General features: G+C 41.8%; 5 protein-coding genes across 6 annotated transcripts; 3 read left to right on the top strand and 2 right to left on the bottom strand.

Annotated features, from left to right (window-relative positions):
- Positions 1-20: 20 nt before the first annotated feature.
- On the top strand, positions 21-2,643 carry rad51ap1 (RAD51 associated protein 1). Of its 2 annotated transcripts, none has more exons than XM_046379110.1 (9): positions 21-397; positions 494-540; positions 684-819; positions 1,100-1,206; positions 1,281-1,370; positions 1,518-1,646; positions 1,744-1,929; positions 2,028-2,165; positions 2,250-2,643. In XM_046379110.1, the coding sequence occupies exons 1-9, from the start codon at positions 381-383 to the stop codon at positions 2,375-2,377; spliced, it is 978 nt and encodes a 325-aa protein (XP_046235066.1). In that variant the 5' UTR covers positions 21-380; the 3' UTR covers positions 2,378-2,643. The 2 variants fall into 2 exon arrangements, with proteins under 2 accessions (XP_046235066.1, XP_046235065.1); XM_046379109.1 differs by having other exon boundaries at positions 2,025-2,165.
- Positions 2,644-4,493: 1,850 nt separating this feature from the next.
- On the top strand, positions 4,494-10,942 carry LOC124053785 (probable polypeptide N-acetylgalactosaminyltransferase 8). The gene is made up of 11 exons (XM_046379269.1): positions 4,494-4,744; positions 6,061-6,304; positions 6,533-6,699; positions 7,178-7,361; positions 7,500-7,697; positions 8,452-8,566; positions 9,049-9,234; positions 9,353-9,490; positions 9,863-9,958; positions 10,034-10,201; positions 10,302-10,942. The coding sequence occupies exons 1-11, from the start codon at positions 4,552-4,554 to the stop codon at positions 10,458-10,460; spliced, it is 1,848 nt and encodes a 615-aa protein (XP_046235225.1). The 5' UTR covers positions 4,494-4,551; the 3' UTR covers positions 10,461-10,942.
- ada2b (adenosine deaminase 2b) lies at positions 10,933-15,635 on the bottom strand. Its single transcript, XM_046379270.1, has 10 exons — positions 15,502-15,635; positions 14,794-15,163; positions 14,181-14,400; positions 13,882-14,092; positions 13,624-13,751; positions 12,944-13,034; positions 12,702-12,810; positions 12,459-12,616; positions 11,936-12,138; positions 10,933-11,158 (listed from the first exon to the last, which is right to left on the bottom strand). Exons 2-10 carry the CDS (start codon positions 15,092-15,094, stop codon positions 11,056-11,058), a joined length of 1,524 nt encoding a protein of 507 aa, XP_046235226.1. The 5' UTR covers positions 15,095-15,163; positions 15,502-15,635; the 3' UTR covers positions 10,933-11,055.
- A 115-nt stretch (positions 15,636-15,750) lies between these two features.
- atp6v1e1b (ATPase H+ transporting V1 subunit E1b) lies at positions 15,751-20,100 on the bottom strand. Its single transcript, XM_046379271.1, has 10 exons — positions 19,949-20,100; positions 19,767-19,827; positions 18,984-19,049; positions 18,519-18,628; positions 18,222-18,288; positions 18,007-18,096; positions 17,665-17,733; positions 17,280-17,374; positions 17,096-17,183; positions 15,751-16,562 (listed from the first exon to the last, which is right to left on the bottom strand). Exons 2-10 carry the CDS (start codon positions 19,797-19,799, stop codon positions 16,500-16,502), a joined length of 681 nt encoding a protein of 226 aa, XP_046235227.1. The 5' UTR covers positions 19,800-19,827; positions 19,949-20,100; the 3' UTR covers positions 15,751-16,499.
- Positions 20,101-21,279: 1,179 nt separating this feature from the next.
- si:ch211-214j24.14 (uncharacterized protein LOC559160 homolog) lies at positions 21,280-25,108 on the top strand. Its single transcript, XM_046378662.1, has 2 exons — positions 21,280-21,437; positions 23,871-25,108. Exon 2 carries the CDS (start codon positions 24,042-24,044, stop codon positions 24,792-24,794), a length of 753 nt encoding a protein of 250 aa, XP_046234618.1. The 5' UTR covers positions 21,280-21,437; positions 23,871-24,041; the 3' UTR covers positions 24,795-25,108.
- Positions 25,109-25,858: the final 750 nt, after the last annotated feature.

Here is a 25,858-nt window from a genome sequence, read left to right as displayed (position 1 = left end):
TTTCAGAAGGCTGGTAATATGAGTTAGTCTTTGGAATCTGTTTCCGGTGTTCGTCAAATTAGTCAACAAAACGTCACGTCTCCGCAGTTCAGGCGGGCTGGTTGAAAGCACAGCAAGTTCTTCTGTTGGCTCTTCAGTAACGCTGACAAAAGCAACACTAATAACCGTGTTCGTTTGCTATAGTAAACACCTTTCACTCGGTAAATGATCGGAGGCGTATTACCATTTGAAGCCAGTGACGGTTAAGGCTTTGTTAGCTAACAGACATTAGCTTGTGTTTATTCGGGTATCAACTTTGACTTAACAGCCGGCTAACCTGTCCTCGATGCGCTTGGTGTTTGCTGGACAAAAGGTGTTACCGGCTCTTAAGTTTACAAGCAATGGACCGACCTTCAAGGTTAGTAAGACACTTTTTAAATCCTAAATCATGGTCCCAGTTTGCCTGATATTGTATATGTCCAATGCTAACACGTTGTTTACTGTTGACACACAGGAAGACGAAGGTTGTGAATTACTGTGAAACCAAGGACTTCGAAGATGGTGAGAAGATGGACATAAATAAATCTTTTTATGACTAATTCGTTTTTAAATTTAAGGCAGTAATTACAACACACTTGCAGGAAACTTGAGATACACATACATTAACAGACTGTTGTGTATGTTGTGTATTCATATTGGGGCAGATGAGGATTTTGCCTGTGTGAAGGCTCCACCCAGCAAAAAGGCCAGGGAGTGTGTGAAACAGGAGCACAAGAAATTATCGAGCAAGTCCTCCAGTCAGGAGTCCAACTCACAAACCACAGCGAGCCAGAACAACAGGTAGTAGATGAAGTAACACACAAATAGCCAAGCTCTTATGGGTGCAGCTGCTGCATTCAGTTAAGTGGATACACAGTATGATGGGAAATAAACTGTTTAAAATGGGCACTTTTGTTAAAGAAAACACAAGGGGTTTTTTTCACCACTGATGCAGGAGAGGTGTGCTGTGACAATGAGGTCAGGCTGACCACTGACTTAGAGCAGGACAACAAAATCTCACCCTAAAAAGCATATGTGAGTTTTGTGATTTGACATTACAGCTTACATTTCTTTTGGACAGAAAACCACTGGATGAGAGGCTGCATGAAAGAGATCTAGAAGCGGCCATTACTCTATCCTTGCTCAATAATATAGATGGGATAAAGGACCAGTTTCCCTCCAGTAAAGGTATGCTTTGAAAAGGTAAAATTAAAAATAAAATCGTCCATTGTTAAGAGGTCTCAGCTGAAATATTTCTCCAGGAGACGTCAAGGTTCAAGTTCCAATAGATGAAAACACAGATCCAGTTTCTTTGCACCGGTCCAACTGCAGTGTGGATATTGAAATTTTAGGTAAATACCCTGAATTTTTGTCCACTTTCATTGCACTTTTACTTTCCTCATAATTGCCTCTTACTAATACTTGCATCTTACTTTTAAACATTTTTAATAAGGATCAAAATTGAATTTTCTGCAGTTATTACATTTTCTTTTCTTTAGGCCTGGATGAAATCACATCAGAAAAGGAGTCGCTTGCTCTTTCCAGACAGAGAAAGGCTGCCGCTAAAGCCACTGAGGAGACGAGGAAAAAGCTTACGGATGAAGACTATGAGCCCAAACTGACACCAGGTTACCACTCAGTTGTTTATTTAACTTCTGTTCAATTACTCAGTGTCTGTGTTGTTTTTCTTCTTGTGCCAGTAAAATAGAAATAATGCCTTTCCAGATTCAGAAAGCGACGAAGATTTCAGTGAACCAGCAGAGAGTGAAGATGAGGAATTCAAAGTAAAGAAAGTCAGCAAAACAAAAAAGAAGGAGAAAGTACCCAAGAATCCAAAGACCAAACAGCCTCCTGCCTCCAAAAAAGAAAAGCCAGCATCAAAACCATCAAAGTCCAAGTCGCAGGCAGCAGGTACATTCTAGAAGTTCATCCAAGAAGATTCGGCTTTTGGCTGCGATTATAATTTCTTTTGGATATTGCACTGAGAACAACCTTTTGTCTCACAGCAGCGTCCACACCATTAAGAAGTCCTCCAACAGCCAAACTTCTACCCAAAAAGCCTGCTTCATCCTCCACGGTTTCCACATCGAAGCCTGCATTCTCTCTGAGTCCAGCAGGGGGCAGAATACCCAAGTGGACACCACCAGGTGCAGTATGAGTGATTGATAGCCTTTAGAGACACTTAAAGTATGTGTCATTCAATTTAAGGTGTGTTCTTATGACTTCTTCAGGTCAAATTGGTAGGAGCCCCCCTTCAGCGCAGCGTCCAGCTGTGAGGTCTCCAAGTCAGGGTCTGCGTCTGGGCCTGTCCCGCCTTGTTCGAGTCAAACCTCTTCACCCCAGCGTCACGAGTCACTGACGGCTCGGTCTGTTGATGCCCCTGTATCTGTCAATTCTTGCTGTCTTTTAGCTTTATCGCTTTTATTTTAAATAGATGCTTGTAAATATTCATATTCCATGATGCGTGTTGCTGTACATGTGATTCAACGGATGCTCTCAACGTTGGTCACATATGCAACATGCACATTCAGTTGTTGTTTTGCTGCATGCTTTGTTTACTCTGGTGACTGAAATCATAGATTATTGCCTTCATCACATCGTTATCAGTACAGCTTTTGTGTCTGACTTGTCAGATTTCTTTGCTTCCCTTCATGAACTGTCCTTATTGCAAACTAGTCTCTTCTCTTCCTGACATTTGTGAATACTATATTATGTACATATGGATAAAATAAAATGTTAAAGCTCCAAAGAATACTCCATCACTGCATCATTTTCAGTCAGCTACACATTTTTCTTGTTCTCTGCTGCGTTTCACTCTTCATGCTAAGCTAAGCTAACTGTTTGCTGGCTGTAGCTTCATATTTAACAGACAGATATGAGAGCGAACTCACTCTCATCTAACCGCCAGAAGTCAGATATTTCCCAAAATGTAGAATTATTCTTCCAGAACAGTTTTTGGGTAATTTACTCAAGTCTGTCTTGTCATAAATGGCAGGAACTTAGGCTGTTGATCCATACCTGAGAAAACATGATAGTCTGGGTGGTCACATCTCATATGACTGGAAATAATTTAATAGTTTTAGGAGTTTTATTATAAGCTATAACCTCTATCTCCAGATGAAATAGGGAAGTCAAGATAAAACACGACCAAACAAAGAGCTTAGTGTACACCTTTGTCTAGTTTGACAAAGGCAGACAGTGATCTGTCAGATAGTACAAGGATCCAGAATCCTGTTTACTTTTCAGTGAAGGACATCAGCGTGGTTGGGACTTCAAAGGAAATGTCAGCAACCCACAGCCTTGTGAAAATGCCTAATTTTAAAAAGTCATAATAAAATCAAGAACACTGGAGAAAAGCATTGAAGGACACAAAGTGAGATTAAAAAACAACACAAATGAGTTATTCCTCATTTGGTGTTTTAATGATGGTGCGTTCAAAATCCCCTACATGTGCTGAATTTTCTTCTTCAATCTGATGACCTGTAATGCCATCAGTCAATTTCATATCCATCACATCATCCAGAAGCTAAGAAGGCAGGACGTGACATAAGTATATATTTTAATCAAAACTAATGCTGCACATAAAGTAACATGTACTGTTTGTTTAGTAACAGTAACCAATTTTTGAAAGAAGAGTAAAGAACAGTTATTTGACAGGAATCAACCAAACCTTTATGATGATTTTAAAAATGAATTTATAAATTAATATTATGCTGAATAATGATAATAATAAATAAGAAAATAAGAATGATTTTTCTAACAAGCAAAATTTAAGGCTGGAACTGCGTTAACACATTAATGCCGACAATTATTATTTTTTATTTTATTGCGCAATAACAGTTTTTTTTTTAGTGAGCAAGTGAGAAACAGTTAGATAGCTAGTGAGCAACAAAGTTTAAAAATAATTATTATAATAGAAACAACTGCGTGATAAAATAAACACAGTTCCAGCCCAGCCCCAATGTGTTCAGATGATTCAGATCTTATATGCTGAAACCAGCCAGTAGTGAAAGTCTGATTTGTTAAATGTCATCTCTGTGAAATGGAAGACAATGTTAATTGGGTCTTCTGGTTTTACTGACGCTGTTCCTACACAAAAACATGGATTAGATGGATTATGGACTAGAACCCTGTAAGATTTTGTTTTACTGAGACAAAATATTCCCAGCAGGCTCAAGCATTAAAACAACCTAAACAACAAGAGGCTGAACAATATTGTGATAATGGCAGGACTTGTGTTGTACCTGACTTTTCTGTCAGTCTCTTTCCTGTTAACTGAGGGCTCATACTTGTTTTCCAACCTCCCAGGTAACTGCTGCTAACGTTTACACCTTGCACCCCAGGTGTAATGCAACAATGAGGCAGCAGAGTGAGCACACAACTATAGTCTGTCAGTGTGCATGACTGCATTTGTGTGTGTGTGGAGGGGGTGGGGAGAAAGACAAAGGAGAAAGAGCACATGAAATTAAAAGTGAAGGAATACCTCGTCCTCATTTTCCTTTTCATGCACATGAAACACACAGCAGGCCCAGAATGAGATCCAAGTGGCTTAAAGGATCACTTCTCTCCTTCACTTTGGCCACAGGTGTGCTGTACCTCAGCTCCATTAAGAGGGAAGTCCATACCCATTCAGAGGCACTCCAGAAGGCCCACCAAAATGACTCCATCAGGAGTGAGGGAATGCTCAAGAGGATGGACAAGATGGAAAAAGACATCGACCGGCTGCGTGAGTTAAAGTATCAGTCCAGTTTATGCGAAGTAAAAGTAAAATTAGGATCCAAAAAAATAAACATTTGAAGATACTTACATCGCAGTAAACAAGAGATGAAGACGTCAGTTCAGTCTGGGCTGGATTTGGTGGAGAAGTGGAGGGAATATTGAGTACATTTGCTGTACATTTGAGTACAGTTTTGAGGTACTTGTACTTTTTTTCCTTACTGACTCTGATACTATGCACCAAATCTGTTAAGTTCACACATTCGTGCAGGACTCTGCTGGGAGATAACAGGGTCCGGTCCTAATTAATAACATAATAGTCAGATTGGTGCATAAACTTGTTCACTGGCTGATTCCAGCATTTTCGACACCATCAGACACATTTGTCATACTGGAGCAACCCTAGTTTTTACACTGCTTGTACACCGTGTCTCTGACTTAAATAAAATCGATCAATCAAACTTTATTTGATTGATTGACCATTTACCATTTTATTTTACAATAGTAAAATAAAATGGTAAAACAAACAAACTACACTGAACTCCTTCATATTCAAATTCAGTAATTAGAATGTTGTTTGATTTATTATTTTTTCCATAAAATATCAATATAATTTCACTGATCCCAAACGGACATCTTCAGATTTCTTGTTACGTTTGATTTACAGTCCAAAACGTCTTTGTCCCTCATGCCGTCAGGCTTTACAACTCCTCATTCGGAGGGAGGAGAAAGAAATACGAATAGGGTACAAAGGACAGAAGGGAAGGAGTGGTGGTCACTCACTCACTCTGCAATAACTTATCTATCTTTCTTATTATCTTTGTATATCTTATTATTATACCTTATTATTTGTTGTTGTTTGCCCTGTGTGCTGCTTCTACTTTTATAAGCTGCTGGAAATTCAGTTTCCTTGAGGGAGTCATCCCAAAGGGGAGATTTATGGACCATGTTTGCTTGAAATTTGAGTGAAATAATTAATCAATTAAAAACAGAATAGCTGCCAACTGACTGAACAGTTGATTGACCAAGAAATCGACTTTTCAGCCCAGTTTCAACAAGACACCAAAACACTTCTTACTCTTGCAGGTCAGTTTCAGCACACAGGCAGAACACAATTTTCACATTATTGCATGTTGTGCTTGTTCAGCAGGTCAATATCCCACACATACTGATGATTACATCAGTACACATGCAAACACAGACTGATGTTTGTTATTAAAATGAAATATTTATGTTTCAGGGAGGAGCATGTGTTTGTTCAGCCATCTGACATTATCTCTACATGCGAGATGGAACAAATACTCAGCTACTTTCTTTCATTTACAGTCGATGTCATAAATAAATTTGAAAAGATGGAACCGGCACCACAGGGGGTGGCAGAGGTGAAGAAAGAGAGGAAGGCGGTGAGGAAGCTGTACCCGAACTCGATTCTCTTCAGCAAGTGGGGCAACGAGCTGTCGGAGGAGGAGCAGAAGGAGGCCGAGATGTTGTTTAAAAAATACGGGTACAACGCCTTCCTCAGTGACAGGCTGCCACTCAACAGAGAGATCCCTGACACCAGGCCCCAAAGGTGCATCACAACTTCCTGCTCAAACTGCGAGCCACACCTTGTTCTCACACAGGTGTAGTCCAATGCCTGTTTGGGGTCCATCATACATTTATATTCGTTTTTCAGAGAACATCTGCCCAGTAAATAACAGTAGCACAGTAAATGTTTTCTGAGCAATATAAACTTTCTATTCTAATCTATTAAAATCATTCAGTTCATCACCACCAAAACAACAATTTCCTTTCACAGGTGTGCAGAGAAGAAGTACCCAGAAGATCTGCCTACCCTCAGCGTTGTGTTGATCTACCTGAACGAAGCTCTTTCTGTCATCAAAAGGGCCATCCGCAGCATCATAGACAAGACGCCACCCCGGCTGCTGAAAGAAATCATACTGGTGGACGATCACAGCACAAACGGTAGGTTTACCTGACATGTATTAGGACAATTAGACACAGCACAGCAGTTCTCTAATAAACACATTATGTTTGTTTCTTTAATCTTTCCAAAAGCCATCACAATAAGATAACTTTCAAACAAACACAATTATGAGAGTGGCCATCTTTTTATCTAACTATTGACAGGAAAACAAAACAGAGCATTTCCCAAAATATCAAAATGTCCTCTTAATTAGAATTTTTTATCGTTGTGACCACCATAAACATAATTCTATTCATCTGCATATATTGGAAGGACAGCCATCCCAGCACATTGCCGAATACTGCCAAAACATGACTGTACCACTAAGCTTAAATGAGATTTTAGTATTTTGGGTGAATGAACCTTAAAAAGCTGAGTATTTTGCAATTCTACAATGATAAACTAAGCTGGATGGTTGGGTGATTGACTGCTATGGCCACATGGTGGGTTGGTTCATGACATAAAATCTTTCTGCAGAGGATTTAATGGAGAAACTGGATGAATACATCAACTCCATCCATGAGGAGCGTCCAAAACTGGTGAAGAAGGTCAGGCACTCTGAGCAGCTCGGCCTCACCCAGGCCAGACTGTCAGGGTGGAAGGCTGCTGTGGGGGACGTGGTGGCCATCTTGGACGCTCACATAGAAGTCCACGTGCAATGGTTGGTTTGACCGCTGAGTGATCTGCTCTGTCATGATTTATTGTGTTTGAGTGTTGTTGAGTCACAGATATCTGTCATCACATTTTTTGTTTCTGTTCAAGTCATGTATTTTAAGTTAAAGCGCTCCTGTGTGTCCAGGGCAGAACCGCTGTTAGCTCGCATCAAAGAAGACCGGACCGTGATATTGACACCAGTGTTTGACAATGTCAAGTATGATGATTTGACATTGATTCCTTACATACCTGCGGCAGATGCATTTGACTGGGCTCTTTGGTGCATGTATGAGTCATTCAGACCTGAGTGGTACGCCTTAAAGGACGAGTCGCAACCCGGCAAGTGAGTTCCCGTCTAAAGAGTCACACAAAAAAATACTTTCTCGCTTAAAAGTATAGTTTGAAACTGCGGGAAATATAATTCTTCATTTTCATCCCCAGAGTTGGAGGGGAAAATCGATACCATTCAGATTTGTCCTTTATAATATGGAGGTGGGGCTAGAAAAAGGTTGGCTAACTAGCTAGCTAGTCAGCGCTCCCACCCAAGAAAAAGTCAGGCACATAACCCCCCATAAAATCTCACCTTCACTTTTACTTTTATATAGATGAATTAGCCAACTTTAGAGATTTTAAGGATGTTTAAGCTCACCTCTACCTTTCCTTGCTAATGCCAAGGTAAGCTAATGGGCTGCTCTGGCTCCACATTCATTTAACGTACAGATATGAGAGAGATGTTAATTAAGATTTGTTTATGCTAAAAACACTTAAAAATGCGTGAAATTCTACAGTTCATCAGCAACATGTTTCTCCAGGGGAAGAAAATTGCACAAAATGGGCTCCATTTTCATTGAAAACAATAATCTATTGAGGCAAACAAATACTAAACAGATGACCACAAATCTCTGTGGGTTGCTCTAAATAAATGGGATGTTAACTCTTAAAAGATGTTATTCCTTGTTACTGTATGTGGGGAAAGCAGATATTTTTGTGACTTTGTGTAACTGACCACTTCTATAACTACTGTCAGTTTAACTTAGTTTATTATATTTTCTACATTTCTGAAAACAAATTCTTAATGTGTCAAATTCTGTCCCCAGGAGTCCCTCCATCATGGGGATTCTTGTGGCTGATCGCAAGTTCTTTGGAGAAATCGGAAGCCTTGATGGTGGAATGAAAATCTACGGTGGTGAAAATGTGGAGCTTGGCATTCGGGTGAGATTTTCAAATGACTGTAATTAAAGTTCAAAAAGAAAGAAGAAGATAAAGAACTTTACTGTGTTTGCTGTACAAGTGGAATGGTTGAGCTCTACGGGGATGTTGATTTTTATATTTTCATTTTTTTATGCAGGCACTCATAGTCTCAAGTCTCTGAATAACTCGATCCTCTGACTTTTCATCAAATTTTAATTTGTTCAGTATTTTTATGTACCTCCCTTAAATACCCACAAAAATAATGACATTCCCATCAGCCTCAGTTATTAGCATGTAAAGCCTTTAAACTAAGATGGTGATTGATGGCCTAACGACAGTACATCAGCGTTTAGCTCAAAGTACAGTCTCACAGGAGTGCTGGCATGCTGCTTTGTACAGTGTGTTTTAACGTGCAATTACTAATAATGCAAAACTAATTGCGCATAGTTTGTGGCAATTAAATGCACTTGAAGCCCACTTTTTTAAAATATTGCATTTTGCAGGTATGGCTATGTGGAGGCAGCATAGAAGTTATACCTTGTTCTAAAATCGCCCACATTGAACGGGCCACTAAGCCTTACCTTCCAGACTACAGTGTAATGGTGAAACGTAATGCACTGCGGGTGGCCGAGGTATGGATGGACGAGTATAAGTACAATGTCAACATTGCCTGGAACCTTCCCCTTGAGGTAATGGGTGACACCTCGTTACTTCTACAAATCAGGCTTCATAAAAGAGCATGACTGATAATAAAAACACTGCAGACACTCTTCCTTTTCAAATGTTTTTTGCTGATGTTTCCCACAGAATCATGGGATAGACATTGGGGATGTGTCCGAGAGGAAAAAGCTGAGAGAGAGACTGAACTGCAAACCTTTTAAGTGGTATCTGGAAAATGTTTATCCTCAGCTGGACCCTTTGGATGACCTGCTAGGCTACGGAGTGGTGTGTAGAAACTTACCTTTGATTTGATATTTGATTTGGCTATATTGCACATAATACCAACTGGACAGTGTAAACTAGAGAGCTGAGATATGTGATGGACTGGCAGTCTGTCCAATGTCCGTCCCTACACTTTCCCCAGCTGAGCCAGTCCTAAAGATGATCTGAGTCCTGTTTGTTTAAGATTTGCCTCTACGGTAGGAAGAAAAAACATCATGGAGAGTAATCTGCCCATGTCTGCAAAGCTCATCACAGACCCCTGGATGGTTTTGGTTCAGCCTTCAAGATACAATATAATGTTGACTATGTATGTTGTGTCACTATTTCAAATGGATGCTCTAAAGGGTTATTTTGTGCTCATCCTTCTGCTGACAGCTGATAAATGACTTGAAACCAGATCTTTGTATTGACCAAGGCACAGTGCCTGGGAACACACCCATTGTGTATGCCTGCCACCGCTACACACCTCAGGTACGTACAGAGATTTACTGCATACACAGACTGTGATCGTTTTTGTTTGTGAATAATTATTCCTCTTCTGTGTAGCACTGTTATTATCTCACTAAAGGACATCTCTACATTGGCGGAATCAAATCACACAAGTACAACAGTAACCGCTGTCTGGTAGATCCCGGCACTGGAGTTTACCCTGGACTGTATGAGTGCAAAATCGCCAAGCAGAAGAAGTTCCACATGCTGTGGGATTTTAAACAGGTAAGTTTTACAGTTTTAACACATAAATCCACACCAAAGTAGTCATTCTGTGTGGAGAAAAAGAGATGTGTTTTATTGCAGTGCTGTATTTTATTCTCAGAAAGGACCTATCCAGAACAGAGAAACAAAGAGGTGTCTGGAAATTGCGATGGGTGCAGATGGTTATTACAAACTTGTTGTTCAGCAGTGCAGTGGTCAGAGCTGGAAGATAGAAAATCTCATCAAAGACCGAAAGACTATTGGGCAGGACCCAAAATAGAGGACAAAAAAAATCTGCCTTTTTAAAATTGCATTTAACATCAGAGAAAGACTTAGACTGTTAGACTGTTCTATACTGTATAGGCTTCAACCTTTATGAGCTGTCACTTTGTCATGAAGCAACAGCCCTTAGAGGGCTACACCTAAACTCATAGAACCTGGGGTTTTAGTAAGTAACCGTTTTACTTGGTACTGGAGTGTCGAGTGTGTGCACGTGAAAATGTGAGAGGATGTGATCATTTTTATTTAATTCATGTTTTTTTACATTTGTAATTTAACTTTGTGACACAATATATGAAGTATTGTTGGGGTATTTCTTTGTCTTGGTTTGGAAAACAAAAATGTCCTCATAAATAACTGCTGTCTCCGTGTTTTTGTGAAATTCATTTTTATGATGAAAAATGGAAAATAGTTCAAATCGGGACCTACCTTCCCATGTCAGACACCCCCCCACCCCCCCACCCCAAAATAAAAAAAAGTAAAAATCTATTCAGCCTACCCGTTACAGATACAGTAGTACAGTAGTTCCAGTGAGGCATATTTCACTGATTCTCAGTCGTTTAAAGCTGCACTTTTATTTACAAGCATCCTTCCGGTCAAAAGGGATCTGCTTGGCTGTCAGCAACAATGAAGGAATCCCATTTGTTCTTCCACATGGCGTAACCCGCCTCCTTTAGATGAGCCGGCAGGGAGCTGTACCTGCAGGCAGAACAGGCCTCTAAGAAGAATGAACCAACTGAACACAGAGCCCAAAACAGCATACTAGTTTTAACAGGAGTATCGTAATTTCTGGACTATAAGCCGCTACTTTTTTCACACGCTTTGAACCCTGCGGCTTAAACAATGATGCGGCTAATTTATGGACGAAACTGACATTGAGAGCGACATAGAAAGAGAGACTGACAACGTGGACACCTGCGGTTTATATTCAGGTGCGCTCAATAGTCCAGAAATTACGGTAAATAGTATATTTATTTCACTTATTTTATTTTTTGTTACCTTACTCTATTTTATTTTTATTTTTATTTTTTATTTTATTTTATTCTTCAATTATATGTTACTGTTATGTTCTATTTATGCACCAATCACCAAGACAAATTCCTAGTAATGTGAAACCTCTTCACTTACATGGCAATAAAGTCTTTTCTGATTTCTGATTTGCTGGGGGCTATTTTCAGCTGTGCGCCGGCGCTCATCATGAAGCAACATGTCACCCAGCGCTTCAGTGTGACTTACTGATGGGTATTTCAGAAAGGTTTTTGGAAGAACAGGATATATCTGACTTGGTAGGGTAGGATCATCGTTTCATGGGTTGAGAATAAGAAAAATATACAATATTCGCTCTGACTTAACCTTTAAAATCTGTGGCTGCTTCAAAAGCAGCACATCTAAAAACTTCCACTGAGTAAAGTCTGGTATATTGATGAACAGACAAAAACATGCAAAAAAGAAAACATAAAATCAGCTGATTCTCACCTGATAGAGTTAACGGCCAGCTCTTTCAGAGTGCCCAGGTTCGCTTTTAAGCCCCCGATGCCAACAAAGGCTTGATAGAAGTCGTAGGAGAGGCCCGTGGTGCCGAACAGAGACGGGTCATCGGAGCTGATCACCATCGGGTGGCCCTCGGACATCAGCACAGCCGCAGGGTGGTTCCGCAGGTCCGATACCAGCTTCAGCACCTGGAGGTCAAGGATCAAACACACCCAGGTACTTTTTATAAATGAACACAGGCGCACGGGTGTGTGAATCCAAAAGTCCAGACTGCACTGCACTTAAAAACTGCCAAATCGACCTTGAGCAAACACCCTTAAGAACTGCTCCCAAAAAAATGGCATGTTAATGGATTACAGGGTCAGGAGTGTCTGTTAAACTCAGTGAAAACAGGTTAGATCTTGACGTGACGTCAGTGAACACATCACAGTATGTATGACAAAAGTCACCAAGTCTGGAAAGAAAATCTGAAAGGTTCTGTTGTGTCGAGGACAGCAGGTTTGCTGACCTGGTTGGAGATGGGGCACAGCTCCACGGCTACGTCTCTTTGCCTGGAAAGCTCTTTGGCCACTGGGTGGTGTGTCAAAGCGAAGCCGTGCCCGATGCGTGTGGTGTTGAACAGCAGGGCGTCGAGAATGTTTTGATCGATGTCGGTGCCTTCATCATCTACGGGCAGGCACACAGAGTGGAATCAAAACACATGTTGTTTTGTAATTAAAGGCAGTGTGTTTTAGGCTTTTGGTCGGCCCACCTGTCTCCCCTGCGTGAAAAAAGTATGGCAGCCTGACACCGAGTTCAGCCGGTAAAGAAAGCGCCTCTCTGAAGTACCAAAGCGTCCTGCCACTGTCCTCCCTGCCAACCTGCAATCCACAATGTTAGCTCAGGGAAAAACAAATCACACTGTCACAACTAACAAGACAAATTATTTCCACTTAACGAGAGCTTATACTTTTGGTCAAGCAGGAGATTCAGTGACAAACGTTAAGTTCCTACCATGTCAAATCCTGCAACAACATCTGGGAAGTCCTTTTGCAGCTGAATGGCTTCTTTCACGGCTGCTTTAACCTCAGATACACTCAGGGCCCTGAAGAAGGCAGCAGTGATAGCATGAATGAGTACTGTATTTGACTGATGCAGGGACACTCAAGACAATAAACCTCCTGTGCATTTTCAATTGACATTTACATCATGAGGTTCCTCTGCGGCTGTGTTCATATACTATGAGTATTACTAAACTGGTGGACTGCCCCTTTAACTGCAATAACTCTATACTACTTTCCATTTCCAGAAAACAGGAAATTAAAGATAATATAATTAAGTGTAATTACATTTTTTTCCAAACTTCTACTTGGTCACAGTTAAATTGGAGTTTTAATGTGGTGGTTGATCATCCCCACTTAATTTTCAGAGGAAACTCATTTTCATATCTAACTAAAATGCTATAATTAGGCTACAGTATATAATAATATAAGTCATAAGTTACTTTTGATTTTTAGCTTGTTTAATTGGTAGCTTCACCCACATAAAGCATCTGAGTCTGTCTTCCACCACTGCAATTATGCAACTGTTTTGTCACTCTCTTAATTTAAAGGAACAAAGACTAACTGTGCATTAAAATCAGAGAAATACATCTGGAATTTGTTTTGGTCATCTTTTGTTTGGAAGTACAATACCTGTGTACAGAAATGATGATGCGGGCCCCGAGGAAGTCCGGGTGATTGGCTATAAATTTCTTCGTCACTTCTTGAAATATTTTCAGAGACCAAACCTTATCGTGAATGGTTCCATCAAGTTCATACGTCTGAAATACATAAAAAGTTTTTGTTTGGTTTTTTTTTTTTGCTTTTTTTTTTAAATATAAGATTTGTGTTGAACTACCACACTACTGCTGATACATAAGAGAGAGAGAGGCTGGAGCTGGGAAGACGAACCCTTGAGAGGCCACTCCTGAGCTCCAGATACATGATGTTGTCGAGCTGAAGCTCAGTTAGACCCTTGTAGAAGTAGTCCCTCAGCACCGGGGCGTGGGTGATTAGTCCAGCAGCTGCGATAAAGGCTTTCTCAAACTTGTCCCACACAACATCTTGGTTTGGGTACTCACCATCTGGATCCTCAGTGAACAGCGTGAGGTGCCGCATTAAACTGAAAAACACCAAAAACACATATTGTGTGTTAACTTCTCCCATCACACCTCGACTTGTGGACGGGGGAGGCTGATGTCTCACTCAACCTGTCGTCAAAGCCCGTGGGGTCTCCTATTTTGGCTCTCAAGGTCTCGAGCAGCTGCCAGTAGAAACAGTCCCACCGTGGGAAGGGCTGGCGGTTGGAGAACAAAAAGCGGACCGAGTTGTCCCACGTGAAGCAGACGTAGCAGTGCGGCCTGTAGGTGACGTTTTTCACCAGCCATTCGACGCTGACCAGGGCGGAGCTGTGGATGTGCAGGGCTGCACCTGTCAGCAGAACAGCAGGACATAACCTCAGACTGACGTACTGAACCTAGACTGGATTATGATTCAATGGGCACAGACAGGTGAAGATCTCTTTAAGTGACACTTTCCAGAGGATCCAGAACTCTTCAGAGAGACTTTCTGACTCCAAATCCAAGCCTTCCTGTACTACAGATATCACACAAAATGTGACAGCTCACTAATAATACTACTACTATACAAAATACTACAGGAAATCAAAGAAAGCCTGAGATGCAGGACGCATTTTCTTAAAGCTATTCTGTTGTCACATGCTGACATGTCCCACCTACAGTAATACTGGTGTAGCTTCAGTAAGCTGAGCAGATATGAAAGGAAACGAATAAACTTCCTGTGCATCCACGCCTGTGACTTCACCTTTGGGCATCTTCTGCAGCAGTCTGAAGATCGAGCTCTTCTCGATGAGGGGCTTTGCTTTAAAGAAGTGGATGGCAGGAGGAAACTGTGCAGCTGACATCTCTTTCTCCTTTAAGTGATGGAGGTAAGCATCCAGCTTCTGCTCAGCCGCCGTCAGCGCCACCCGGCCTCCCGTCTGTCTGAACGCCTCCTGGCGCATCAGCAGGTCCCTCTGAGCGGGGTCAGGCATCCCACCGGTCACTCTTACGAACCACAGAAGGGGCACATAAGTGAGCAGGGCCTGGCAGACTGAGATCACCATGTCCTCATGTGCCACAGGAGGGTGCTAGAACATCATCACACGTCCTCAAGAGCAGGGTTGCTGTGTTCGCTGCGGTAAGGAAAGAAATGCTCTGTGTGAGACAAGAACTAACAACGATGAAGTCCTTCTGCCTTGGCAGTCAGTGTGGTTTTTGCAGCTTAACGGGAAAATAAAATTGACAGACTTGTGTTAAAGGTCATCAGCATGCAGCTCAGCTTGTGTCACCGTGCTGATGGAGCCCGTTCAGTAGTCTGACTATGAATGCTTTGCTTTCAGAATCAAAAACAGGCAAGAGAAAACTGGAGGAAAATTAGAAACAACCCTCAGCTCATTGACAGAAACTGGACAAAGAAGGAAAAATCACCTTAAAGACAAATCAAGCTACTTTAAAAACAGAAAACACTCACAAGTAAGTTTGAGCTTCTTCCGTCCTCTGCTCAGCTCCGCTTGTTTTCCACAGCAGCCTCCGCCACCAGTCTGGCATGTCAGCAAAACCCTGAGAGCAGCTGGATAATTGGGGCATTTTTGTCTGACAAATACCATGTGATAAACTAATGAACAAAGCATGAATGGCCACTGTTGCAAAACCAGTGCAAATAAACTGCACATCTCTCAGCGATGAGGACACTGACTGAAGCAAAAAAAGAACAGAGAAGTGATACCAACCATTTATATTTTATTAGGTTTTACTTTTACACAGTATAACATTTTCAGTTTGAGACACAATCAGAAAAAAAACCAGAAACAAATTCAAAACAACAACCACACACACACACATAAGTTAATCTGGAAACCTCATATACAAACAGAGTACGTTCTGGAACGACAACCCAACACTCGTTTCATTCAGGACAGAGCGACGCACGCTCAATAAATTAACCCTGTGAGGTCATGTTCGGCCTACACTTTTGTTTCTACGAGGCTTTTTTTTTCTCTTCTTTGCGATTGTTTGGAGCAGACACTCATTAGCAACACGACGCCTCGTGCAACTTACGACGTGGGGTAGAAGTTACTGAAACTGGGAAAACCGAGACACAGATGCTGTTTGTCATGGAAACCGATCCAATTAGAGGACAACCTGTTAAACGTCCAGCCAGTCAGCCGATGCCGTCGTCCCTGCCTAATCGGTGTAAACTGAGACCCTCAGGAAGGGAAAGCAGCAGAGTAAACCTGTCATTACAGCTGTGCAGCACCGTGACGCACATCTGTAATGTTGAGTTGCAGCGTCTATCATGTCCCTTAACGCACAGAAAGAAACAAAACAAAAAATACAGCAATACATCACACAACAACAATGCATCTCTTCTGCATCGGGAATTCGTTTCACAGACGGAGGAATGACTTTTCATGTGACAAAATAAAAAATAAAAGGAGTTTTTTTTTCTCTCTAATACATTGAAGCTCCTCAGTCCATAAACTTGCGGTTTGGGTTGGCACCAAAGAGAGCCACTCGGATTTCAGGCATCATCTGCAAACACACAAACGCATGGTTTACGAGTAGGCCCGAGAGTCAGGATTAATCTGTCATTATTTTACTCACACAATTTCCTCAAAGCTGAAATGACATTAAAAAAAGTCCAAACGCGTTAAGTTTTCTGTCTCACGAGAAAGAAAAGCAGCAGACTGACATTGATGGTTTGACATTTTTGCTTGAACTGAATGAACCATCAAAACGGTTCTGATTATTTTTCTCGGTTCCACTTATCCACTTACAAAGAGAAAGGAGATTAGACTGTTGTTCTTTTATTTGAATCCTTATTGAGATAAATTAGACATAAAATATCAGAAACTAAGTAACTGTAACTCGTAGATCATCAATCACGAGTCAAAATCAACATGTAAGAACATCAAGACTTCTGAAACATGAGATGGAAAAAAGTGGGATATACATATATTATATAAAAATACAAAATAAGGGCAGCCTGAAAACACACTGGAGGAAGTGTTTATTTATGATATTTAAAAGTCCGGACGATAACGTCTGCCGTCTCCACTTCTTACCTGCTGAGCCATGAGTTCCAGTCTGCTCTCCAGGGTGTTGGACACCTTGATCTTCCCGTCACCGTTATAGATCTCAACACCTCCAGAACTGAACCAGAAAATGAGGTGATACTCAAGTTAAGTCTTCAAGAGTAAATGTGACCGAGTGAAGTCTGACTCATGTTTCAAACGTGATGCTGCTTACACGTCAGGGGGGATGAAGTTGTCCTGATCGATGCGAACCTCCAGGTTGCTCTTCACAGCTGCTTGATATTTGGGAATATTCCTCTGGATGGAAGCCTGAAAGAGTCAAAATTAATCATTTTACCTGCTGCCTCACTCACTTTGCTCAGCACAAAGCTCCCGAATTCAAAAATAAATCCCCCCATAAACTTCTTCTCAGGCTACAAACTAAAATTCTTTCTTAAACAATAAATAAGAATCCATTTCCTGACAGCTTTTGTCTTATTACATGCATAAGCAAATTTGAAACTGAGGTGGAAATACAGAATCTGGCAGGAAAAAAAAAGACAGATTTCATGGAAAATGGATTCATCTTAATTTGAACCAGCACTCACTAATTTACTCACCTGTACCAACTGCACATCCTGTTTACGGCAGCGAACAGTCACTTTGGGCTCCAGAAGCTGATAGAATCCCTGATGATCATGAAAAGTTATCAGATCTCACTTTTTAAGAACAACAACATCCTCCTAAACTTAAGGGCCAGTTTATCAGGTACAGCTTGCTAATGCAACATCTCCACAGTGAATCCTCCCTTCATGAAGGTTACGTTTACTTTGTTCAAACTGTTTTACTGCATTGCATTATACTCGAACAGTTTCAAAGAGGATTTACTTTAAGGCTGTTGTGTTAGAGCGTGTTAGCTAGCTGTACCTCATAAACTGGCAGCTGAGAGTGTATTAACCAACCTGTAAGAGCAGCCCGTCCATCAGAGCTGGATACCTGGCTGGGTCTTTGGCGACGTTGGCAAGCCGTTGGCGGGCCTCATTCAGCAATTCCTGAGGGTGCAAATGCACAAAAGGTTTCTGTTATTTCCAAAGAGGACTGTGTTCGTGGCACAATCCACCTCTCTTATGTACATAAGTATGACAACGTGACCACCAAATGACGCGTGGCTACTCACCGTGATCATATCATCGCGGGCCTTCAGCACCTTCAGTCGAGCCTGGTTCATCAGGTTAGACATTTGACTGTGAAACAGATTTAAATGGATTAGATTTGTTAGTGGGAGTTTGTTTGTTTGTGTGGAAACACTGCAGACTGTTTGGGGCAGGTTACAGAACAGTCATTGTAGGACGAATCGGCTAAATAAAATTAGGGAAACGGTGTCTCGCATGTACAAATATTCCTTTGTTCTGAAAATGGACGAATTAAGGAAGGGAGGAGTTGATGTTCCCTGCGATTTCCTGCCATGACTCACATTTTCTTCTGCTGCTCGATCTGCTTCTCTTTCTTCTCGTAGTACTCCATTATCTTCAGCCTCTGAGTCTGGACCAGGCGGCCCTTCTCGATGTTGAACTCTTCTTCTGCCTGCAGGAGGAGACACAGTTCACTCAGCAGGAAACCCTCCCATCATGAGATTGCTCTTGTGATCATCAATCAGTTTGTTGTTGAAGGTCACTTTAATTATTGGTATTATTGGTAACAATTAATTATTGTTATTAAAGACATCTTTTGGCGAAATCTGCTGCTAATTTAAGCCACAGGCCAAAGGGTTTGCGTCTCTGACTGTGAACTGGTTCAAGCTCAGTTTGTCTCTCTTCAATGCTGATTCACTAATTAAGGCACAAAATGTCCAAAACCTCCACAAAAGGAAAGATTCATCATTCAGGGATTGGACTGATAATCCATCGTGGTCATTAACTTCAGCACCGTGTGATTTTACCTTTGCATCAATTTCCTCTGCCTTCTCATTGGCCTCCTGCTCGATGAAGGCCATCATGTGTTTGATCTGCAGGCAGGAAGAAAGAAACAATCGTGACCAACAAGACCGGGCTTCCTCACAAGTGATTCACATTGTCGGGGTTTTGTGTGCACACTGATTCATCATGAAGTTTACTGCTTCTTCAGTGTGACCTGAAAACACCGCAGACCTGAGTGCTCACCCTGCTGTGAACTGACTCCGTCACTGCGGTGAGGAATGTCCATTGTGCTTATGAACACTAGACCCAAACTTAATGCACAGTTGACCTCTGCAGCTTTACATCGGTCCTCTCGCGGGATGTCTTCAGTGTTGGCTAAGATTTTCCCACTGAAGCGTCCAGACAGCGGCTAACTCACTCCCAGTTCCGCATCGGGCCGGGGCATGTGTTCATCATGTGACCGTTTGGGAAAATGACCCTCCGCATCTCAGCCATAACTTCCACACATCTCCGGCGTCAAAATGGCGGCTTATTTTGCTATAACTCACATTCCCACGTACAAAACCACCAGCTAGGGACACTCTAAACATTTTGTCGCTAGCTTACATTTGTGTTTACTTCGATGCTAACCTCTCAATGTCACCCCACTCTCGACACACACACACACACACACACACGCATTATGGCTCTGAGAAACATTTCTTACTGTTGTAATGAGATAGTTGGCGACTTAAAAAGTCATTCAACGGTTACCGAGGAGAAACGGTTGCATGGTGTCATATTTGAAGGTTATAACGGCTCATTACCTGCTTCTGAACGTCGGCATCGCTGAGCGCCATGGTCGGTGCTGTCAAAGATCCGCGGGGCCTGGCAGGAAAAATAACAAAAATAGACGAAAATCAAAACGACTGAGGGGTTAGAGACATCTTCGTTAACAACAAGGAGGTTTTAACGCCGCGACGTGAGCTTTAAATCGATTAAAACTTACCCGAAAATCACAGGAGAGGAGCTATGAATTAATCGCCGTAGTCGTGACTCCGTAAAGATGTCTACAGAGGATCAGCTGATTTGCGACGTCACATGATGTTTACTTCCGGTAAAACAGCCAATCGGGTACGAGAACAAGAGGGCTGACGTAAAAAAAAGGAAGTAAGGAAAAAGGAAGATTTAGTGTACATATTTTAGATTGACAAATTAATTCAAACTTTACTTTTATCCTCGTGCTCTTTAATATGTTGGTTTTATGCTTTGGTTATAATATTATATTCTTATATATTTTTGCTATTCAGTTTTTGTACATTATGTTGTCATTGTTGAAACTGAATTCCATTTTAACTGCATTTTTCACAGTTGCAACAACAAATAAACTTAAGCTTGGAATAGATTAAAGAGTAGTTGAAGACAATTTTAAACGTACAAGCTAAAACTTTATATAATTTAATATGAATCAAGAATCAATCAAGAGTCTTTATTGTCATTACGCATAATGAAGTTTTGTAAAGATTCTTGGCTTAAAGGCGCACGTATAAATTGCACAAATACTTGAAATGAACACTTAAGAAAACACAGGTCTAAAATGTTCACCATTGTATTCTCAATACTTCCTACTGTTTATTAACATAATTCTCTAGTGGTAAGATTAGTAAAATTTAAGCATGCAGGACACTCAGCTATCAACTTTGTACGTAACCTCATATGATCTTCAATTTGCTTGGCTGCTTTATTTCCTCTCTTTATGAATTTTATTATGACTTCTCATTAATGAGTGAATGACAGGATAGTTTTGGGGCAGCTGTTGACAAATAAATGATGCAAACTGCGTAAATGTACACAGTAGGCATGTTGGTGCTGTGCCCTTGTAAAATAAACAAGAATGCTGAAGTAGTTTCCAGTCTTGTAACACGTCGTGCCAGTAGAGGGAAGCAAACCTTGGAAAGTTCAGCTTTAGAAATAGCTTCTCTCCCTATCTGACATGCATTTTCCACTGGCTGTCACCAGCTTACTGTGAACTGATAATCTGCTGCATAGACAGACAACATAAAACTCCACAGGCTGTTTACCTGAGTGAGACGCTTACTCAGTGACCTCTGTTTGTCTGTCTGTTTAGACACACAGTTTAAAGTCTGAGTCAAGACTCCAGAACGTACCTGCACTTTTTCACTGTTTACTCACATTGTTTACAGTCTTTCTCACTCTGAACAGACAGCAAAGTCACCACTGAGTGCTCTCCAGCCAACTGTTATGTCATGGATTTGGGAAGAGGGGAGGAGGGTGAGAGAGAGAGAGAGAGAGAGAGGGAGGGAGAGAGAGACACTTTTGCACAGCTTGTCCATCTTGTTATTCTTGTGCCAGCCACTGCATGCATGTCTGCCTATCTGTTGTTTCGTGGCTTCATATCTGAATGCCCGTCTCACTCTGATCTCCAGCGTCTGCTCCTCATCTAGGAACTCGTTCAGCGCCGCGCCAAGACGACGCAGGTACGCTTGTCGGATGTTACTTTTTCCTTTTTATTCACGTGGCAGAAAGTTTTTAGCAAAGCCTGGAATCTGAATGTTGCAGTCAATAATGTGACAGAGATTTTTTGTGTGCCTTTGTGGGCTGTGATCTGTTATCTGCGAACATGTCAGAGTTAGAGGGGTCATTAAGGGTCACTCTGGTGTTGTGAAGGGCAGACTCTCACCTTGCATGAGATTGTTTAACTGCTGCTTTGTCTTCTTAACCAAATCTCCCCCTCTGACATTGACAGCTGACCTTTAGTAAAATGTGATATCTGATATCACTCTGTCCTCATCACACATTAGCACAGAAAGGGTGCCCTAAATCTCCCTGATCATTTACTTCACCATGAGTCTGTTATCACTGGGATAGGATCAATCTGAATCCAATTACTCAAGTAGGCCAGTAAGTAGAGGAGGATGACAGAGCAGAAAAGGTTGATTGGTTTCCTAGCAGGCAGAAGCACAGATGAGTTTCTGTCTGTGGAGGGTTAAAAATGTTTGTGTTGGTTAACTTTAATGATTCTGGCTGGTTACTGTGGACTGAAGTCTGCACGGGTCCACAAGACACACGGCTGGGGACAGACAATATGGCAGCTATAGTTGGTCATTAAGTCAGTGACGTCTGGGAGGCGTCTGTTTCGGTCTGCTCGCTGTGGAGGGGGTGGAGGAATTCGACGTCAGGGATTTTAGTCATGAAAGCAAAATATTCAAATCATATTCAGGGAAAAAAAAATAATTTAACAGATTAGAATACTGACACACAAACCTGAGCATTAATAATCAAGTGATTTAAATCTATAAAAGTGCTGATGTGTTCAGGCTTCATATGGATTTCATTCAACTGCTAGACTCAGAAGGTTTTATTGCACAAAAAAAAAACCCAAAGTGTTGCATATCGGACAGGAAGTTGGTTTGCTTTCTCCTGTGAGGCAACACAAAAGAAATGTGTTTTACAATCTGAGAAGATGTACACAGTAACACTTAAGATCTGGACCTTAAAGTCCTCCCAGGACAAGCAGAGGACTTAGAGAAGGAAGGAAATTCAAAGACAAAACATTTGATTCATGTTTGCAATCGTATCCACATGATCCACTTCCAGCTGTAGCTTCTAATTATCCCTGATCTCAACTATTTATTTTGCTTGCAGTGAGGAGCCTTAAAGTAAGGCTGAGTGCAAATCTAACAGATACTCAAGCCCTGGAGAAGCTGTTAAAGGATTTGCCCCTATTAAGCAGGGCTCTGCTCTCACACAGTTCTTTTTTAATTAAGAAGAAAAACATTAACACATCATTAAACATTTTTAGTAGACATTACACATTCAGTAAACAGACCTAAAGGCAAAAACTGTCCAAGGTATGAGATTACTACAGAATTATCAAATTACAGATGCACTTGGGACCTAACGAAGACTAAGCAAAATTATTTTCAATTTTCATTCCTTTAATCAAGATTTTAAAAAAATGAGAAATTCAGTGAAGTCAGTATGTAAATCTAACAACAAAAGCATACACAATGTAAGTGAATGAATACACTGTGGTCAGTTGTATCCCGTGTGCACAGCACAGCAGTATAACTTACACTAAACCATATTTTCAGATCTGCTCATCACCAACATTTGTGCCCAAGTATCACTTCACATTTGCTCACTGGTATGCTCACACTGTGGAGTTCGAGTGAACACAGACGGACCACGTGTTGCACGTGTGATACAGCACTGGACAGTGAGGAGTAACTGCTGAGAGTTTCTGTTCGGGGGGCTGGCGTGATGGGGGTGAATACTTTCTGCAGTCAAAGCTGAGACGGGGTGAAGAGGGTCACCTTCAGACTGACAACACCTTTAAGACCATTTTATGGCAACAGCCATGTTTACAGCAGAGTTCAAAGTGTTCAGATTAGATGTTAATATCTATGTATGACTGAGTGAATTATGGCATTTCAGACCTAATTAATAATATGTCACTTCCACTTTGTGTTCCCACTCTCACGTCATGTGAATTACTGAAATAGCTTCCACTCCAGGGTGACAGATGGAGATGTATGTAGTGCCTAAACATAGAAAGATATGCAGGTCAAGGCTATAGATAGTCACACAGGCTATCAATACAGAGTAACCGCTGAGCAACTTTTTCCACCCACAGTCTCACTGATGTCATGAGAACACAGACTGCAGATGAACATGTTTCATATTGACATTACTGTGCGAAAAACTCCTCAAATTATTCTATCATTCTGAAGCTTTTGTTTGAATTTAGACAATCCTGGAGAAAACTGGTGCAGTCTATGTGCTGGGTTCTCGCTGTCTTGCTGACTGACACAGTGTCTTAATTTGATTATACCACCAGGGGGTGCTAAAGTCAGACATTTCCAGCTTCTGTTCATAAGAATCTAAAGTTAGCTATTTTGTCTCTGCAGCTGCCAGCCTTCACTCTGGAGGGAAAGACCCCAGTCGAGTCCAGCAGGGGAGATGGAGGAGTTGGGGAGGCTGGTTCCCTCAGCCCCGGCCCCGCTGCTCTGCCTCTGACACAGGCAGAGGGCTCTGGACCCTGGCAGAGCGAGAGCCTGCTGGCAGAGTCCTGGTCCACGATGGGCGATGTGGACCCCGAGGACACTAAGAGCATTGACAGCAGCAACGGAGCAGCTCTGGCCGGAGAGGAGAACCACTCCTCCAACTCTGACATGGTCCACCTGGAGCGAGAGGAGGCCGAGATGCTGGAGGAGGCAGAGAAGGAGGCCGCGGAGGAGGAAAGGGTGAGGAGAACAGAGGAAGAGGAGGAAGAAGATGAGGAGCTGCAGACGAGTGTGTTGAGCGTCTTAGGAGGGGAGAGGGAGCTGGTTGAGCTCAGGGAGGAGGAGGAGGAGCAGGACCTCCACGCCCCAGAAACTGAGGAGCTCCTGGTGTCAGCTGAGGAGCCCCACATGGAGAGGGAGCCTGCAGAGTTCAGGCAGGTGGTTCCCCCGATGGCCCTGCCTCCTCTGCCTATCGTCAGGCTCGATCCCCCCTCCACTACATCCACCCCGGTCCCTTCAACCACAACCTCTGAAGTTGAGGAGCTTTACTCTGCTCAGGGGCTCCTCCCTCCTTCTATCCTTGCACCGATGGCAGCAGAGCCTCCGACTGAGAGTCTCGAGCTACTAAAATTCTCACAGATTCCCCTCTCGGATGTGGAGGAACATTCATCAGAAGCCTCTCAAGCAGCACCAGAAAAGCTGGAGCCCGAAGCTTCACAAAAGACTGCCAAACCTCTGAGCTCCACCGAGCTGCTGTGTGGAGGTGCCGCTTTAGTAGCCATTGTGGGAGTCGTAGCTTATGGTGCAGTGGCCTACTGCAGAAAGTAGGAAACCTTTCATCTAGCCCTGAATCACCAATTCAGCACAGGTCTTTCATTTTCTAAATCTATTCCAAATGAAATATTCCACTTCATTCTCTGAATTCTGGATTTTATTCTCTGACACTCTTTGTATTGTAATTATAAGACAAATAAATTAGATTTTTCGGTTTCATTTTGTGCTACCTCAGCTCACAGCAGAGCTCATGGCCTTTGTTTTTCTGTACACAACAGATCTCTGAGGAAACCTGTAACCAGTAAAATATACACCTGGAAGAATGTAAAATCATGTAAGGTACGATTTTAAAGAATCCTGAAACTTGACATGGTTGTTTGACGTTTCCTTGTGTGACTGTGTGTCATTTCTTTGCCAGAAAAGGACAGAATTAGATACCACTTCCTCTAATCATTGCCACGTCACACTAGAGTCCAGTGTGCAGTTCTCTGGTAAAGTCCAGTGACTAGACTTTACCAGAGAACTGCAACCCACATGTTTAGTCAATTGAAACCTTTGGCAGCTTTCTTAATCTTAAAAATGACATGTTTAAGCTGTTTCTTTGAAGTCAAATTATCTACACAACAGCTGGTAGTTTTGATTTCATACAGCTTCATGTGTCTTTTTGGCTTATGAGCGTTTAAACTTGCAATAACCGCTTTTGGCCACTTGGGGGCAGACAGTTTTCTATTTTCACATCCTGGATGTGCAGGCATCCAGTTTTATTTTATTTTTTTTTCATTGAAGCACTTTCAATAAAAGAAGCGACACATAAGGACAGCAATTAAAAAGCTGCATCCTTTGCTGTGTCTTAGTGCTTATGAGGTCAGCCCACAGGTCCCATTTATATGAGTTAACCAAGACGCCAAGCAGACATACATTTAAATACACTCATACTGCCATCTGCTGGTAGAGAGGATGAACACCAGAAAAACATATATCAAAATAAAAGTAAACTTTCCCTGCTTTTCATTGGTCGTTCTTCAAAATGAAAGACGAAAAGGAAAATATGCACACTGGCCAGTTCTCTGAATTTGGTTTTGTTATTTTTGGATTCAGGTTTTGTTTTGTCTCTCTAA

Source organism: Scatophagus argus, chromosome 22, assembly GCF_020382885.2.
Source record: "Scatophagus argus isolate fScaArg1 chromosome 22, fScaArg1.pri, whole genome shotgun sequence".
Classification (NCBI taxonomy): Eukaryota; Metazoa; Chordata; class Actinopteri; family Scatophagidae; genus Scatophagus; species Scatophagus argus.
The sequence above is the reverse complement of the archived record's forward strand: the minus strand, read 5'-3'. Positions and strand labels throughout refer to the sequence as shown.